Here is a 14,632-nt window from a genome sequence, read left to right as displayed (position 1 = left end):
AGCCTTGGGAGAGCCAGGCCTAACAAAACTCTACGATCTAGTGAGCAACATGTATAAGATAGGCGAAATACCCTCACAGACTTCACAAAGACTATAATAATTCCAATCCCAAAGAAAGAAGGTGTTGACAGATGTGAAAATTACCGAACTATCAGTTTAATAAGCCACGGCTGCAAAATACTAACACAAATTCTTTACACATGAATGGAAAAACTGGTAGAAGCCGACCTTGGAGAAGATCAGTTTGGATTCCGTAGAAATGTTGGTACACGTGAGGCAATACTGACCATACGACGTATCTTAGAAAATAGATTAAGGAAAGGCAAACCATTTCTAGCATTTGTAGACTTAGAGAGAGCTTTTGACAATTTTGACTGGAATATTCACTTTCAAATTCTGAAGGTGGCAGGGGTCAAATACAGGGGGGGAAAAGCTATTTACGATTTGTACAGAAACCAGATGGCAGTTATAAGAGTCGAGGGGCATGAAAGGTAAGCAGTGGTTGGGAAAGGAGTGAGACAGGGTTGTAGCCGATCCCCGATGTTATTCAATCTGTATATAGAGCAAGCAGTAAAGGAAACAAAAGAAAAATTCGGAGTAGGAATTAAAATCTATGGAGAAGGAATAAAAACTTTTGAGGTTCGCTGATGACATTGTAATTCTGTCAGAGACAACAAAGGGCCTGGAAGGGCAGCTGAACGGAATGTACAGTGTCTTGAAAGGAGGATATAAGCTGAACATCAACAAAAGCAAAATGAGGATAATGGAATGTAGTCAAATTAAATCAGGTGATGCTACGGGAATTAGATTAGGAAATGAGACGCTTGAAGTATTAAATGAGTTTTGCTATTTGGAGAGCAAAATAACTGATGATGGTCGAAGTAGGTAGTATTTAAAATGTAGACTGGCAATGGCAAGGAAAGAGTTCCTGGAGAAGAGAAATTTGTTAACATCGAGTATAGATTTAAGTGTCAGGAAGTTGTTTCTGAAAGTATTTGTATGGAGTGTAGCCATGTATGGAAGTGAAATGTGGACGATACATTGTTTAGACAAGAAGAGAATAGAAGCTTTTGAAATGTGGTGCTACAGAAGAATGCTGAAGATCAGATGGGTAGATCACATAACTAATTAGGAGGTATTGAGTAGAATGGAGAGAAGATAAATTTGTGGCACAACTTGACTAGAAGAAGGGATCGGTTGATAGGACACATTCTGAGAAATCAAGGAATCACCAATTTAGTATCGGAGGGAAATGTGGCAGATAAAAATCATAAACGCAAGAGATAAAGACAGTAAGTTGATACAGAAGGATGTAGGTTGCAGTAGTTAGTCAGAGATGAAAATGCTTGCACAGGATAGTGTAGCACGGAGAGCTGCATCAGACCAGTCTTCAGTCTGAGGTGATAACAACAACAGCAACAACAAGAACATTATTAACTACATAAAATGTCGAGCTCTCTATTACCTAAAGGCAGTTGTGACCACAACGCCGCCAATAATAGTCAATGCCATTTGATTTCTATCACTTCAATTCAGGTACTCAGAGTTCATTACATCAAAGCCTCATCGTATCAGGAGGAGGTGGAGGAGCAGTCTGGCAAAACAGGAATTTCAGGCTTAAGCTACAAGAAAAATAGGAAAAACATTTCACAGATACAGAGAATTAATAGCTGGCACTTTTTCTACAATTGATTTGACCAAATAAAAAAATGCAAATAAAACCCAGCTTCCCAAGTACTTCTTGGTCAAAGTGCTAAAGACCAGTGTTACAAGACCAGATTTGATTCCTGACTTGACACACATATTATGTATCTCATAATGAACTGATATATCTTACTGTTTTACATAAAAGACTGTTGAATGGCCGCATGCCATCTCTGAGGGAGGAGGGGATGAAATCTGATGAAAAAATTGCATCACTGTTAATGAACTATGATATTACTGGTTTTAATTACAAATAATACTTCATACCATTCACGATCATGCTGTGACTCAATACATTCAGACGAGACCCCACGAACTGGATGATGAGTCGAAGAGTACCAAGATTTTTCTTGATCTGGGACATCATGTATCCTGTTTACTGAAACTGGACCTGGGAATTTAACAGCAAAAAAAATAAAGATTGAGTCCTTTTAAACTGAAGTAAGTATATGTAGTAATTTAAGTAAGTATATGTAATACCTGATCCTATAAGTATTGTATCTGAAAGAATTTAGCAAAATTCATAAATTTAGCATCTCACCTGAGACAATAGAAATAGAGAACCTACAAAAAATAAACTATATTTTCATATTCTCATAATATACACAGAGGTTGGGCAACAATATGAACACCCAGATACAAATATTTCACCTACAGAATCCATTTTTTTACCTGTAACAGACTGGCACCACCTTTTATTTTCCCATTTCAGTATAACACCCCTATGAAAGTCCTGAGACACTATTACATCTGTAATTGTTGTGATGCTGTGCTGATCTATGGTCATGTTTGACCTTACATAGTTCATCAAGGCCCAATTATCAGTTCCCACTTAGTTGGTGCATCAGTGAGAGCAGTCACAAAACTATTAGGGGCACCTCGAACTACTGTATACATAGACATACTAATATCTTCATATTGTACCCACAATCACATCCATATCCAAAGTAGGGTCATCAATGAAGTACAGTACTTAGCACTGAAAGCAAAGTTATTATGAACACCAACATACAAGCAGAACAGAACTTATTACTCAATAGAGCATGTGGCAATTTATACAAACACTGAAAATTCCAGAACAGAAGAACATAAAAACCATAACAAAATTCAAGAACATTCCATAAATGGTAAATACTAAATAACAAATAACTGCTTGTGGTTTGGTTTGAACTGGTGACCCTTAGCACGCCAGTTAGTGATGCTAACCGCTACGCCACACGTGCAGCACAGCTCATAGCATTGCTCCCTCTGCTGGAGAAACAGTAATCCGATGTTTCAGAAGTTCTCATTGGAGTTGACTGCAGCACCCTGGATCTAGATGTTGTCAAAGGTCCTCTGTATCAAAGTGCTGGTGGATACTTACGTTCTGGTTATGTTGTCACATCCTCTTAGTGATGATGACCATCGAAAATGGCTCCTCTGGTCAAAGCTTTGTGGTCGCCTAGAGTGTCTTCAGTTTCCTTGAATGGGAAGCACCCATTGTCAATCTGCGCCTCGGTACTGCAGTGTGGCTTCATATGGAGGACACGGACAATGTCTTTGAGCTTTTGTCTTCTTGATGAAGGATCATAATTCTTTACATCGTATGTGACAACTGACAAGCGACGTAGGCTATGACATGGCCCAAAGTAACGCTTTAGTAACTTTTCTGATAGTCCCAGTTTCTGCAAAAGCGTAAAAAATATCCTGGGCTGTAGCTCACTGGCCAGTGCTTGGCATTCTAGCCTCTAGTGCTCCTAGCCCTCATGGGCATCCACAGTGCGTATGCAAGCCAGCCATTTTGCTTGCTTAATCCTGGTGATGAGATGTTTCATGTAGTCATCCTGAGTACTGTCCAGACGAAATGGGAACAGTGTACCCATTGTTGTTTCAGCCCCATGACTGTGGAGTAGAAAGAATGATGTGAAGACTGCAACATCTTGCTTTGCTGCATTATATGCAAATGACATGAAGAGCAGTACTGTATCCCAGTCTCCCCATTTGACATCAATGTACACAAGAGCGTATCTGCCAACGTCTTATTAAAGCAATCTACGAGGCCATTCATATGTGGATGGTAGGCAGTTATCTTGTGGTTTATGCCACAATATCAAATTACCTCTGATACTTGTCTTGACAGAAAAACTTTTCCACTATCATAGATCATCAATCAAATTGCTTCATGCTTTAGAATTATGTCTATACGGGGAACCTTGTGATTTCTGGAGCTTAAGGAGTCAGATCAGCTTTGGTGGCAGTGCAGCACATGAGGTAGTCAATTCCCATTTGTTGACTTCAGGAACCTCAAAAGGTCAATTCCAATTCAATGTAATGGTGCTGCTACAGGCAAGATTTGTATCAGAAGCCTCAGAGGTAAATGCAGCATGTGCTTCCATTGGTGGCATTGCTTACAGTGCCTCACACAGTGACCAACAGATCGGTTGAAACCTGGCCGTGATACCCAGCCATAGATGAGCTCATGTGACAAGCACTAGTTCCTCTTATACAATGCTCCGTTTATTAACTGAAATTCTCTTCTGGTCAGTTCCTCTTTCTCTGAGGCTTCTATGGTGTTCAACAATGCTGGATCTTCTCTCTGTTCAGCAGCTATGTCATTTAGTGCAGAGATGACTGAGATTTCATCCTTGCTGCTGTGTTCCACCAATGGATTCCTTGAAATGCAGTTGGCATCCTTGCATTTGCATCTGCTTTCGTATATCACTGTAACATCATACTTCTGAACCCTCCATGCCATCTCACTAGTCGATCCAATGGAACCTTTTGCCTAGCGAGCCAGTATAGAGAATGGTGGTTGTAATGCCACAACGAAGCATAGAAAAGGCGCAGTAGTTGAAAAGTGAACGCTCATGCCATCTGTTGGATAGTTGCGCAAACAAAAGCACAGGTGCTTCCACCTGGTGGCAGTCAAATGAAATAGCACTACGAGTAAGACAGTATCTGAATAGTGCTGCGCTCGGACAACGAAATAAAGAAGCATTAAACTAGGATAATATTATTATGTATGGTAAAAAATATAAAATGACTGTAATTGAATATGGTAATGTTATGGTATGTCCATTTGTAAATAGAGAACTTGGCATAGTGTAAATTAATGTTTAAATGTGAGGGAAATCCCTGAGAACGTGGACAATGCAGGTTGGCGCGTCAATTTGGCAGTAGAGAGAGATGTGTTCTGGAACTGTTCACAGGCAGAACGGAGATTACACAGCGCGAAAGTGACGGTTTAAGTACGGTATGGTAACGTTGCTTATAGACAGTTAAAAGTGAGCTTACAACAAACACGAACTGGATTTATGGTGTGTCAGCAAGTCAAATGGACAATAAGGCTTGCAGGATGCAACATTTCGAGGGAGATGGGTTGTGAGCGATATAGTTGCTGTTCCCACTCAAAAAGCACATGGCACGCCTTGTGGAAGTCTGCGTGATTTACGACGGACTGCAGCAACCAGCAGCAAGGTATGAAGTGACCAGTGTCTGCAGCTAATGTTGCAATGTGATCTTACTACCATATGAGATCCATTGATGAGCTCAAGCAAGCACAAGCAATGAACTGGCAGTTATCATACGACAGTGTTTTTACGATCAGTGCATTTTATACCGCCGCCATAACAAGTCAATTTATCCGTAGCAAACCAGTTTATGTATTTATCAAGTCAAGTTCTCTAAAGTGTAATGTCTGAGTGAAATAATAAGTTTGTGATTCAAAGTGCATTCCATGAGTGTCATCAATTGTTTACAGAAAATAGTTCATGATTATCCCAAATCCATCACTTAACGCTGGATTATACAACTGACAGAAGACACCAGGTACTGTGCCACATTAATTACACTTCAACTCGATGTGGTGGCTTTTCAGTACATTATCAACGTAAAAACTCATTCAGTTTCATTAGAACAAAATGATTCTATAGTAATGTTTTTAACGTCTCTAGTAACCATCAGTTCTATAGTGTTCATTGATTATTCAATTAAAGAATTTATTGCCACCACAGTACTCATTGTATCATCAGTACAATGCAAATTCAGTAACATTAAAATCATTACTGACAGTTGGTGTAGATCAATCTAACTTACAGCAAGTTCAAGTGTTTATCATGTGTGTGTGTATATTGTGTTACGTAAATGTTGTTCGCCTTTTAGGCGTGATTAACGTACATCAGTTAGTGCAATCTGTTCAGTCACTTCAAAGAGGTTATTTTTGTTAATGAAAATCAGAATTCATTTAACATTCGATTTCTTGTACACCATCGCCAATATTTATTCAGTAATTCTGTGTAGTAGTCTGAACTACATAGCAAAGCTATTCAGGCTTATTACATGTGATAGCCGCTTTCCAGACGTCTGATGCCGCATGGTCTAAAAATATCACAGTACATTCAGATAGTGGCATCGCATGGTCCATAACAATTGTGAATGGTTCGCCAAATAAATATGTCCAGAAACGGTTGATGGTCCACACAACTTCTTAGTAGTAGAGTAGTTGACCTCAGACTTGGATAGTACTCTAAAAGCATAAGCTATTACCTTTACAAAACCTTCCTGAATTTGTACCAGAACTGCCCCTGTCCCACAATTGCTAAATGTTGTTATGCAGTTCTATCTCGGCAGTCTCATCATACAATGCTAAGACTGAAGATGATGGTGGAACCTTCTTGAGAACAAGGAATGATCTTTCTTGCAACTCAATCCACAAAAATTTGGCATCTCTCTGAAGTAGTTTTTTGCAACGTATGTGCCTTGGTGCAAAAAACCTTTATGAATTGCTGGTAGTACCTCACATCATAGATATACCAAGAAGTCACCAAATCTGTGACTGCTCTTATTGTCTCTGGATCGGGATGGATTCAACATTAACTCGGTGCCCCAAGATTTTTATTTCTTGGATGGTGAAGGGTCACTTTTTCGGATTCAATTGGAGCTGTGATCTGAACACACTTCAACATGGTTGTCAGGCAGCTGAGATGTTCTTCAAATGTCTTGGAAAAACTACAGTGTCATCCAGATAGGAAACACATTTCCCATTTCAGGCGTCAACAGGTTGTCCAAATCAAATAACTTTTGACTCATAGAGGCCATAAGAAGCTACGAAGGAAGCCTTTTTCCCAGTCAGCTTCATCAATTTCGATCTGTTGTTAGCTCTCCTGCATGTCCATAGTTGAGAAACACTTTGCTCCTTTCAGGCAATCTAGGATGTAATCAACGAATGGCAGTGGGTACACATCTTTCTTCATGTTTTTGTTCAATGGTCAGTAGTCAAAACAGGAACACCGTGCAATCCTCCTTCTTCGCAAAGTTCACAAGAGAGGACCACGGACTCTTGGCTAGTTGGTGGATGATCCCTACTGTTGATACGGTGTTTTACCTTGGGCTGCTTGGTCTGTCTTTTTTCCACTTCAGATCTGAAAGCACGATAACTGGCGTAGAACAGCTAAAACTCACTGACATTGTTCCTCAGTCAAGCCAGATCCCATCGGCAGTTCATTAACAGGTTCCTCCGTTGTGTTGCCTGCAGTGATAGCAGAGCACGATTCTTTATTGACTGCAATGAGCCGCCCTTCCCAGACCGGTTCAGCTGTTCTTTCACATGTGCCTCGAGGGATTAGTTGTGGCCGCTTATGACAATTAGTGATTTAATGCTCTCCTTGACTACAATGCTTATGATCATCTTGGTGCATGTCTTCTGCAACTACTTTCATCAGTGTGAGATTTTACTGGCTTATGTTACATTTCAATCCATACTGTGACATTCTGTATGAAAAACTCACTTACCCATGACATTGGGCTCTATTCTCCAAATGTTCTGCTAAGTGGACTTCCCGCTGTTGTTGCATAACGTTTTCTTTAGCTCAGTCTGGAATTTGTCCTGGCTAACAAGCCTCTTTTCGTTGTTCTCAAAGCTGTGGTGTGCAAGTAAAACAACACATCTGCCAAGCAGATCACGTCATCCAACCTGTTGTATTTGGTGACTCAGTCAAATTCTTTCAGCCACTTCATCATCTTCAGTCTATCATCTACGGAGAACACTGATGAATGCTTGATCTACAGCTAACATACTGCTGGCTTGCCTTTTATCCATTGGTCCTGTGAATATACAGTCCAGGAGAATGATATACTGCTTGGATCCTGGTCTGTCCATGTAGATGATGGCTTTGATGTTGCATAATGGAGCCATGGTCATGTAGAGTTTTTGAACCTCACAATATGAAATCAGGGTCATCAATGAAGCACAATGGTTAGCACTGAAAGTATGTTTATTACAAACATCAACATACAGACAGAAGAGACCCTAATTCCTGGACAGTGTGTGCTGCTATTTATATGAACATCAAATATTCCAGATTACAAAAACGTGACAAACATAAGAAATCTTGACAACCTTCCACAAATGATAAACACTGAATAACAAATAACTGCTTGTGGTTAGGTTTGAACTGGTGACCCGCAGCATGCCAGCCAGCGATGCCACAAAGGATGCGGCACACAACGCATGCGGCACAGTTCGCAGCAATATACAAAGTTCACAGAAAAGGGGTATCTGATTAATATAACAGTCACTAGCTAAATACCATTAAAGTTACTGATAAAACTAGAAGAGATCAAAGAGGCCTTTCACCTCTCACAAGGAAATCCCTTCAATGAAACAGACTGTTGAGCTTATGCATATAGAAGGTGAAGAAGAAGAAGAAGAAGAAGAAGAAGAAAATATTATGATTGGAGCTACACAAACAAAAACATTTGCAGTTGAACTGCTACTGACAAACAACTTCTAAATCAGGTGAATACAAAGAAGAGGCCTCAGTTTTGTAAAACCTGTACTATCCACCAAAGCAAACATGTGAAGTATCTACCAAAGCAAACATGTGAAGTGATTACTTAAGTCTACTATTAATATGTTCCACACTGAAGAACATCGTTATACATAGATCTACATCTACATCGATACTCCACAACCCACCGTAAGATGCGTGGCGGAGGGTACCATTATCACTACTTGTCATTTCCCCTTCTGTTCCACTCACAAATAGAGCGTGGAAAAAACGGCTATCTATATGACTCCATATGAGCCCTAATTTCTCGTACCTTACGTTGGTGGCAGCAGAATCGTTCAGCAGTCAGCTTCAAATGCCAGTTTTCTAAATTTTCTCAATAGTGTTTCTTGAAAAGAATGCCACTTTCCCTCCAGGGAATCCCATTTGAGTTCCCAAAGCATCTCCCTAACACTTATGTTTTGTTCAATCCTAATACAACAGATCTAGCAGGCCTCCTCTAAACTGCTTCGAAGTCTTCCTACAAACCAGCCTGGTATGGATCCCAAACACTCGAGCAGTATTCATTGCAGGTGAACCACACTTTCTTCAAATTCTCCCCATTTGCCTTCCCTACCACAGTTTTCACATGCTCGTTCCACCTCATATCGCTTTGCAACGTTAAGCCCAGATATTTAAATGACTGGACTGTGTCAAGCAGGACACTAGTAATACTGTATCTGAACATTACAGGTTTGTTCTTCCTCCTTGTCCACATTAACTTTCATTTTTCCACATTTAGGACTAGCTGCCATTCATCACACCAAATGGAAATTCTTTCTAAGTCATCTTGTATCTTCCTACAGTCACTCAACTTCAACAACTTACCGTACACCGTGCCATCATCAGCAAACAACCACAGATTGTTGCTCACCCTGCCTTCAAAATAATTTATGTCTATAGGGAACAAAAGTGGTCACGTTACACTTCCCTGGGGCACTCCTGACGCTATACTTGTCTCTGATGAACACTTGCCGTCAAGGACAATATACTGGGTCCCATTATTTAAGAAGTCTCCGAGCCACTCACATATCTGTCAACTTATTCCATATGCTTGTGCCTTCGTTAACAGCCTGCAATGGGGTACCGTGTCAAATACTTCAAAAATCTAGAAATATGGAATCTGCCCGTTGCTCTCCATCCACAGTTCTCAGTGTATCGTGTGAGAAAAGGGCAAGCCAAGTTTCGCACAAGCAGTGCTTTCTAAAACCGTGCTAACTCGTGAACATAAACTTCTTAGCTTCAAGAAAGTTTATTATATTCAAACTGAGAATGTGTTCAAGGATTCTGCAGAAAACAGAAATTAGGGATATTGGTCTGTAATTTTGTGCTTCTGTTCTTTTACCTTTTTTATATACTGGGGTCACCTGTCCTTTTTTGAGCCACTTGGGACTTTGTGCTGGGTGAGAGATTCACAATAAATGCAAGCTAGGTAAGGAGTCTATGCCATAGAGTACTCTTTGTAAAATGGAACTGCGATTCCATCTGGACATGGTGATTTATTTATTTTAGATGCAATCACACCAAGTATCAGAAATTGTCAATATTTTTCCAGTGCTGTTTGCAAAAGGTTTTGCCCCATGAGGCACGCTTGGCATAATATGGTGTACATCCATTCAAATATGGAATGAGTATATTCCAAAACTAGTATGGAAAATAATCATTACCAACTGCTGCAATGGTGATACTCTAAAAAGCAAAGTCCCAATTCCTCATTGTGTATTCACAATTTCTGCTATGCTCTGTCTAGTGAAGGTGATGGTTTAGCAATCTGTCATGTTCATTGGTAACACCAAACAGTACAAAAAGAGACAGATAAACATGTAGTCATTGTTGGAAGACAAAAACATACTGTAGAAGAGATAGTGAGAATTATTTGTTGTATGGCATGAACATAAAACATGTTGCTGATTTCTAAAACTTCACTACAGATATCAATGAAAGATTTTGAAATTTTGGCAGAAAAGGAGCACCACTGGAATGGAAGATATAAATTTCAGGGGCACAATCCAGCGAACTAGATATTTGCCATTACTTTTAGCTATTTGGCAATCAGAGCTTCATTTCAGAGCTTTGCATATTTAATACGCAATGCGAAGCAATTTCTATGAAGATAATATATTTGTGTATTTCACACTGAAGTACTTTCATTACTAACTAATAAGCTTGGTTACCTCCACGCCATGCCAGTATAAATCATACTAATATTGGTGAGAAATAATGTATTAGTAACTAAACACATTACCCTTCATCATTCTCAAAGCAAATTCAGTCTTCTACTGTGATAATGTAACAAGTTTGCAAATTATTTTTTAAGTTTCATTTTCTTCATGTGTACTGAATAGATTCTGTGACAGCTGGTTGTCACTTGAAACATATTATCACCACACCATCTCTGTTGCAATTAAAATGCCTTTATTAATGGAACTGATTTCAGAATTTGTTACTACATATTCAAACAATGGAAACTCCAGGCTGGAATAACAACAATATGGAAAGGACATATTGTTACTCACTATCTAGTAGAGGTGTTGGGCCACAATCAGGCACAATGAAAAAAGGAGTGCTAAAATATTAAAGCTTTCAGTCAAAGTCCTTCTTCTGCTGTAGAAAACACACACACAAGTACAACTTACACACACATAGCCACTGTCTCAGGACACTAGAGCCTCAATCTGTGTTACATTCATCCTACATATGGACACGTGTGTGTGTGTGTGTGTGTGTGTGTGTGTGTGTGTGTGTTTTTCTACTGCAGAAAAAAGACTTTCATGAAAGCTTTAATATTTTAGCAGTCTTTATCACTGTACCTTCTGCAACTCAACATCTTCCCTACATGGTGACTAGCAATATATTCTTTTCATATTTCTGGTATTTCATACTCAGGCATATCTGCTAACAAAAATTTTATCATAGTAAATACACAAATTACATCAAACATAGTGAGTAGAAGAAAAAGTGTGCCATCTCCGCTAGTTCACAGGTTCCACCGTGAGATGTCAGTTGCTCCGCTTGTGACCCACGGAAATACATGTTATTACGCCAAACGCTGCACATGAACTTATTCATTCATAACATTTATGTAATCATGTGAAAAGTAGATCGATTTCATTAACTTACCTCAGTATACATCAGTTGTCAGCTAGTCTGGATAGTTTCCAGGCAGTCTTGGAAGTTTTTGAAGACTTCAGCTCCTTCCGAATTTGTTTAATGCCAGTGAAAAACCGGCATTTCATATAATGAAGAATCAGCTAGGGAACGATGTCCATTACATGATCTTTGCAGCATCCAACGTTAGATATTTCAACACTTATGTGGTCCAAACTATTGAGGCAATCATAAAAAATGTCACCCCATAAACTGTCCTCATGGAGTTTACCGCGACTATATTTTCCACCTACATAAGAACATTGAAGACGCCTTTCGATGGATATGTGAGCAATGCCTTTTCTGTAGAAAAGCCGTAATCTCTAATAGATGTAAGTAAAGAGAATGGGATGTCAGAGGAATTTCCACTTAGAAGGCATAAATACTTACGGCACTTTACGGCTTTTCTTGCTTGATGCACCACGGAACCCGCCAGATGATAAACTAAACATTCCTTTGCTGTGGTGCTTTCGAGACTCTCCGGAATATGTTGTGGACTGGGATGAGCCTCTGAAGTTATGTGGAACACGGAGCATTTTTTTAATTATATCTTCCTTTTCCAGAACTCTGTCTCTGTTCTTTTGCTGCAAATGTCTGGCTAACGTCCTCACTTGACATACATATGACGTCAATGAAAATTCACATTTACATTTGCAGTTTCCGCCGGAAGATAGGGCTAGTTTTACAGGAATGTAAACACACTGTAACATGTGAAAGCTCAAGAAGTCTTATTACTGACGGGTGATCATTGCAACTCGGAGACCTTACGATACTGATGCAGTCAAGACATAGCTGAAACCTTTTCCCCACAAATATTCAGATATCGCCACCGTACTTTCAATGGTTACTCTTAGAGACTGGAGAGTTCTTTCCGAAGCAAAGCTGTTATTTTTATCGGCGAGAATGCTTTTCCATTTCATTGATTTTGTGTGAGCCTCTGAGTTTTTGTACAATGCATCCTTAGGAAATGAAGAATTAAGTGCATCCACTACGTTGTTCATACATCTAGTGAATGATTCCGTTGATTCACTACCTTCGAATCCTGTTGCTTTAAATTCCCTGAAGAATTTTATGCCGTTGGCTAGTGACTTACTGTATAACTGCAGGGCTAATCTTACATTCATTCTCTGAAATGACGTCAGGTTCAAGTCGGTGGAAGTTAACTTGTGGCAAACTATCAATCCAGCAAATCCTGGGAAATTATCCTCTTGATAGACTTTGCGATAAAAATTATAGTTAATGATCTCATCGTTAAAAAGTACTTCGGTTTTATCACAGAAATTATTTCTTACGCACTTTATTGCGTAAACAGCATCTGAAAATGCCCAAACTCTTCTGGTTTCGTCAAGAGGATTTGAAATAGAGCAAGTTACCTTTTTTTTTTTTTTTTTTTTTTTTGCCACTAATTCCAAGACATTGCCAGACGTTTTTATTCGGTTGACTGTCATCACAAGTGAATGCAATAATTCTTGTTCCAGCTTGTTCCAGCTGGATAATCACTTGAATTAATATCTGCAAGACGACATCGCCTGGAGTTGCATTGCGACTTGCATACACAGCAACAGGTTGGATCCAGTTAAGCAACAGAGGAGAAAACTTGAACACGAGAGCATGAGTGGCAAGTTTACTCTTACACTCATGTGGAGTATACTCTCCTAAATTGACGAAACCATCAACTTTCAGGGAATTGTTATTAAACTGCAGTTCTACTTGGAGCTTAATTTCATAAAAAAATCAGCACACCTAAGCGTTTGTTTTCATCTTGTTCTTCCCCAAAATAATTCTTAATGGCCTTCACAGCGTGTGTATTGATTCCATATGAGCATTTGAGACCCTTTACTAAATTTCTAAGATGTGTTTCAGAAAGAAGTGGAAACAAATCATGCTTCAAACAATGTCTGTATCCTTTGGGCGACTTAATTTTTAAGAGCACGCTCTCCAGAAGAAACTCGTCATCATACCGCATTCCCTTAGTGCTTTTTAATTGGCATGTCTTTATCATAGTGTCTACTATCCTTTTCTGTTTCTTACTCAGTTCAGAATGATCTAGGAGATTTGATTGAGCTGTCTTCCGCTTTTCGTCTGAGACCTGCTTTCACAGTACGGAACCGTACAACTTCCAACTTCTTACACTTAAATGTTCTCTTTCGTGAAATGAGCGCTTCACCGGTACCTTCTGTACATTTTCCTCGACAAATGAAACACTGGGAAACATCGGAACTTCTTGTTGAACGTTTTCTTTACAGCAGCTACTCTTTTGTGAGTGTTTTACTGGCGGTGGTTTTCTTTTGTGTAATATTTTCGATAGATATTTTGGTACATTTTGAAATAAATGAGGAACTGCCCCTGATTTTAGAGACCACCTTTGTCTAGGAATTTTAACTTGTTTACCCTCGATGATAAACACGTCAGCTTTTATAATAAGTTCCTCATACAAATGTGAATCACACACGAAACAATTGTGAGTTAGAATTCTGTCTTTCCGAGGAATTGCTCTGACCCATTTTGCAAATTCTACTTCATCTTTTGGACGCCTAAAAAAATGTTTACCTTTACTTTCTCGGTAGCCAGATCTGCACGCTGGAATGAAACAAGTCGGCATTTTTTATCCTTCTTCAAATACGAGTAACTGTATCCCTAAACACCACTTATTCACCACAGAATTCAAGTCTTCAATGTTCACTCTCAACACCATAAGTACACTCACAAAATAAGCACAGATAATAGCGAAACACACCTTCGGATAAATCAAAACTGCGCGAACTTGAGTCCCAAGTGACAGTGCTGCTCATAGTTCACAGGCACGCCACCCACCCTATGCTGCCTGTGTTAACGGGCAGGAGTCAGCACACTTTCTCTTCTACTCGCTATGCATCAAGTGCCAATTCTGAAACCATTTGTATTCACAAAAACAAACCATTTGTGGCAGAAATGATATATCAACAATATATTCTATGCAATTTCTAGTCATTTAC

At 39.3% G+C, this 14,632-nt stretch overlaps 1 protein-coding gene across 4 annotated transcripts in view; it reads right to left on the bottom strand.

Moving 5' to 3' along the window:
* Positions 1–14,632, bottom strand: part of LOC124721499 — a 176,436-nt gene that overhangs the window by 40,663 nt on the left and 121,141 nt on the right. For all 4 annotated transcript variants that reach the window (XR_007006341.1, XM_047246511.1, XM_047246510.1 and 1 more), the window contains one exon: positions 1,972–2,095. Coding sequence is in view for 3 of the 4 variants with exons in the window: in XM_047246511.1 (XP_047102467.1) it covers positions 1,972–2,095 (124 nt within the window). In the remaining variant the exon portion in view is untranslated. The remainder of the gene's footprint in view (positions 1–1,971; positions 2,096–14,632) is intronic.

Source organism: Schistocerca piceifrons, chromosome X (genome assembly GCF_021461385.2).
Source record: "Schistocerca piceifrons isolate TAMUIC-IGC-003096 chromosome X, iqSchPice1.1, whole genome shotgun sequence".
Taxonomy (NCBI): Eukaryota; Metazoa; Arthropoda; class Insecta; order Orthoptera; family Acrididae; genus Schistocerca; species Schistocerca piceifrons.
The sequence above is the reverse complement of the archived record's forward strand: the minus strand, read 5'-3'. Positions and strand labels throughout refer to the sequence as shown.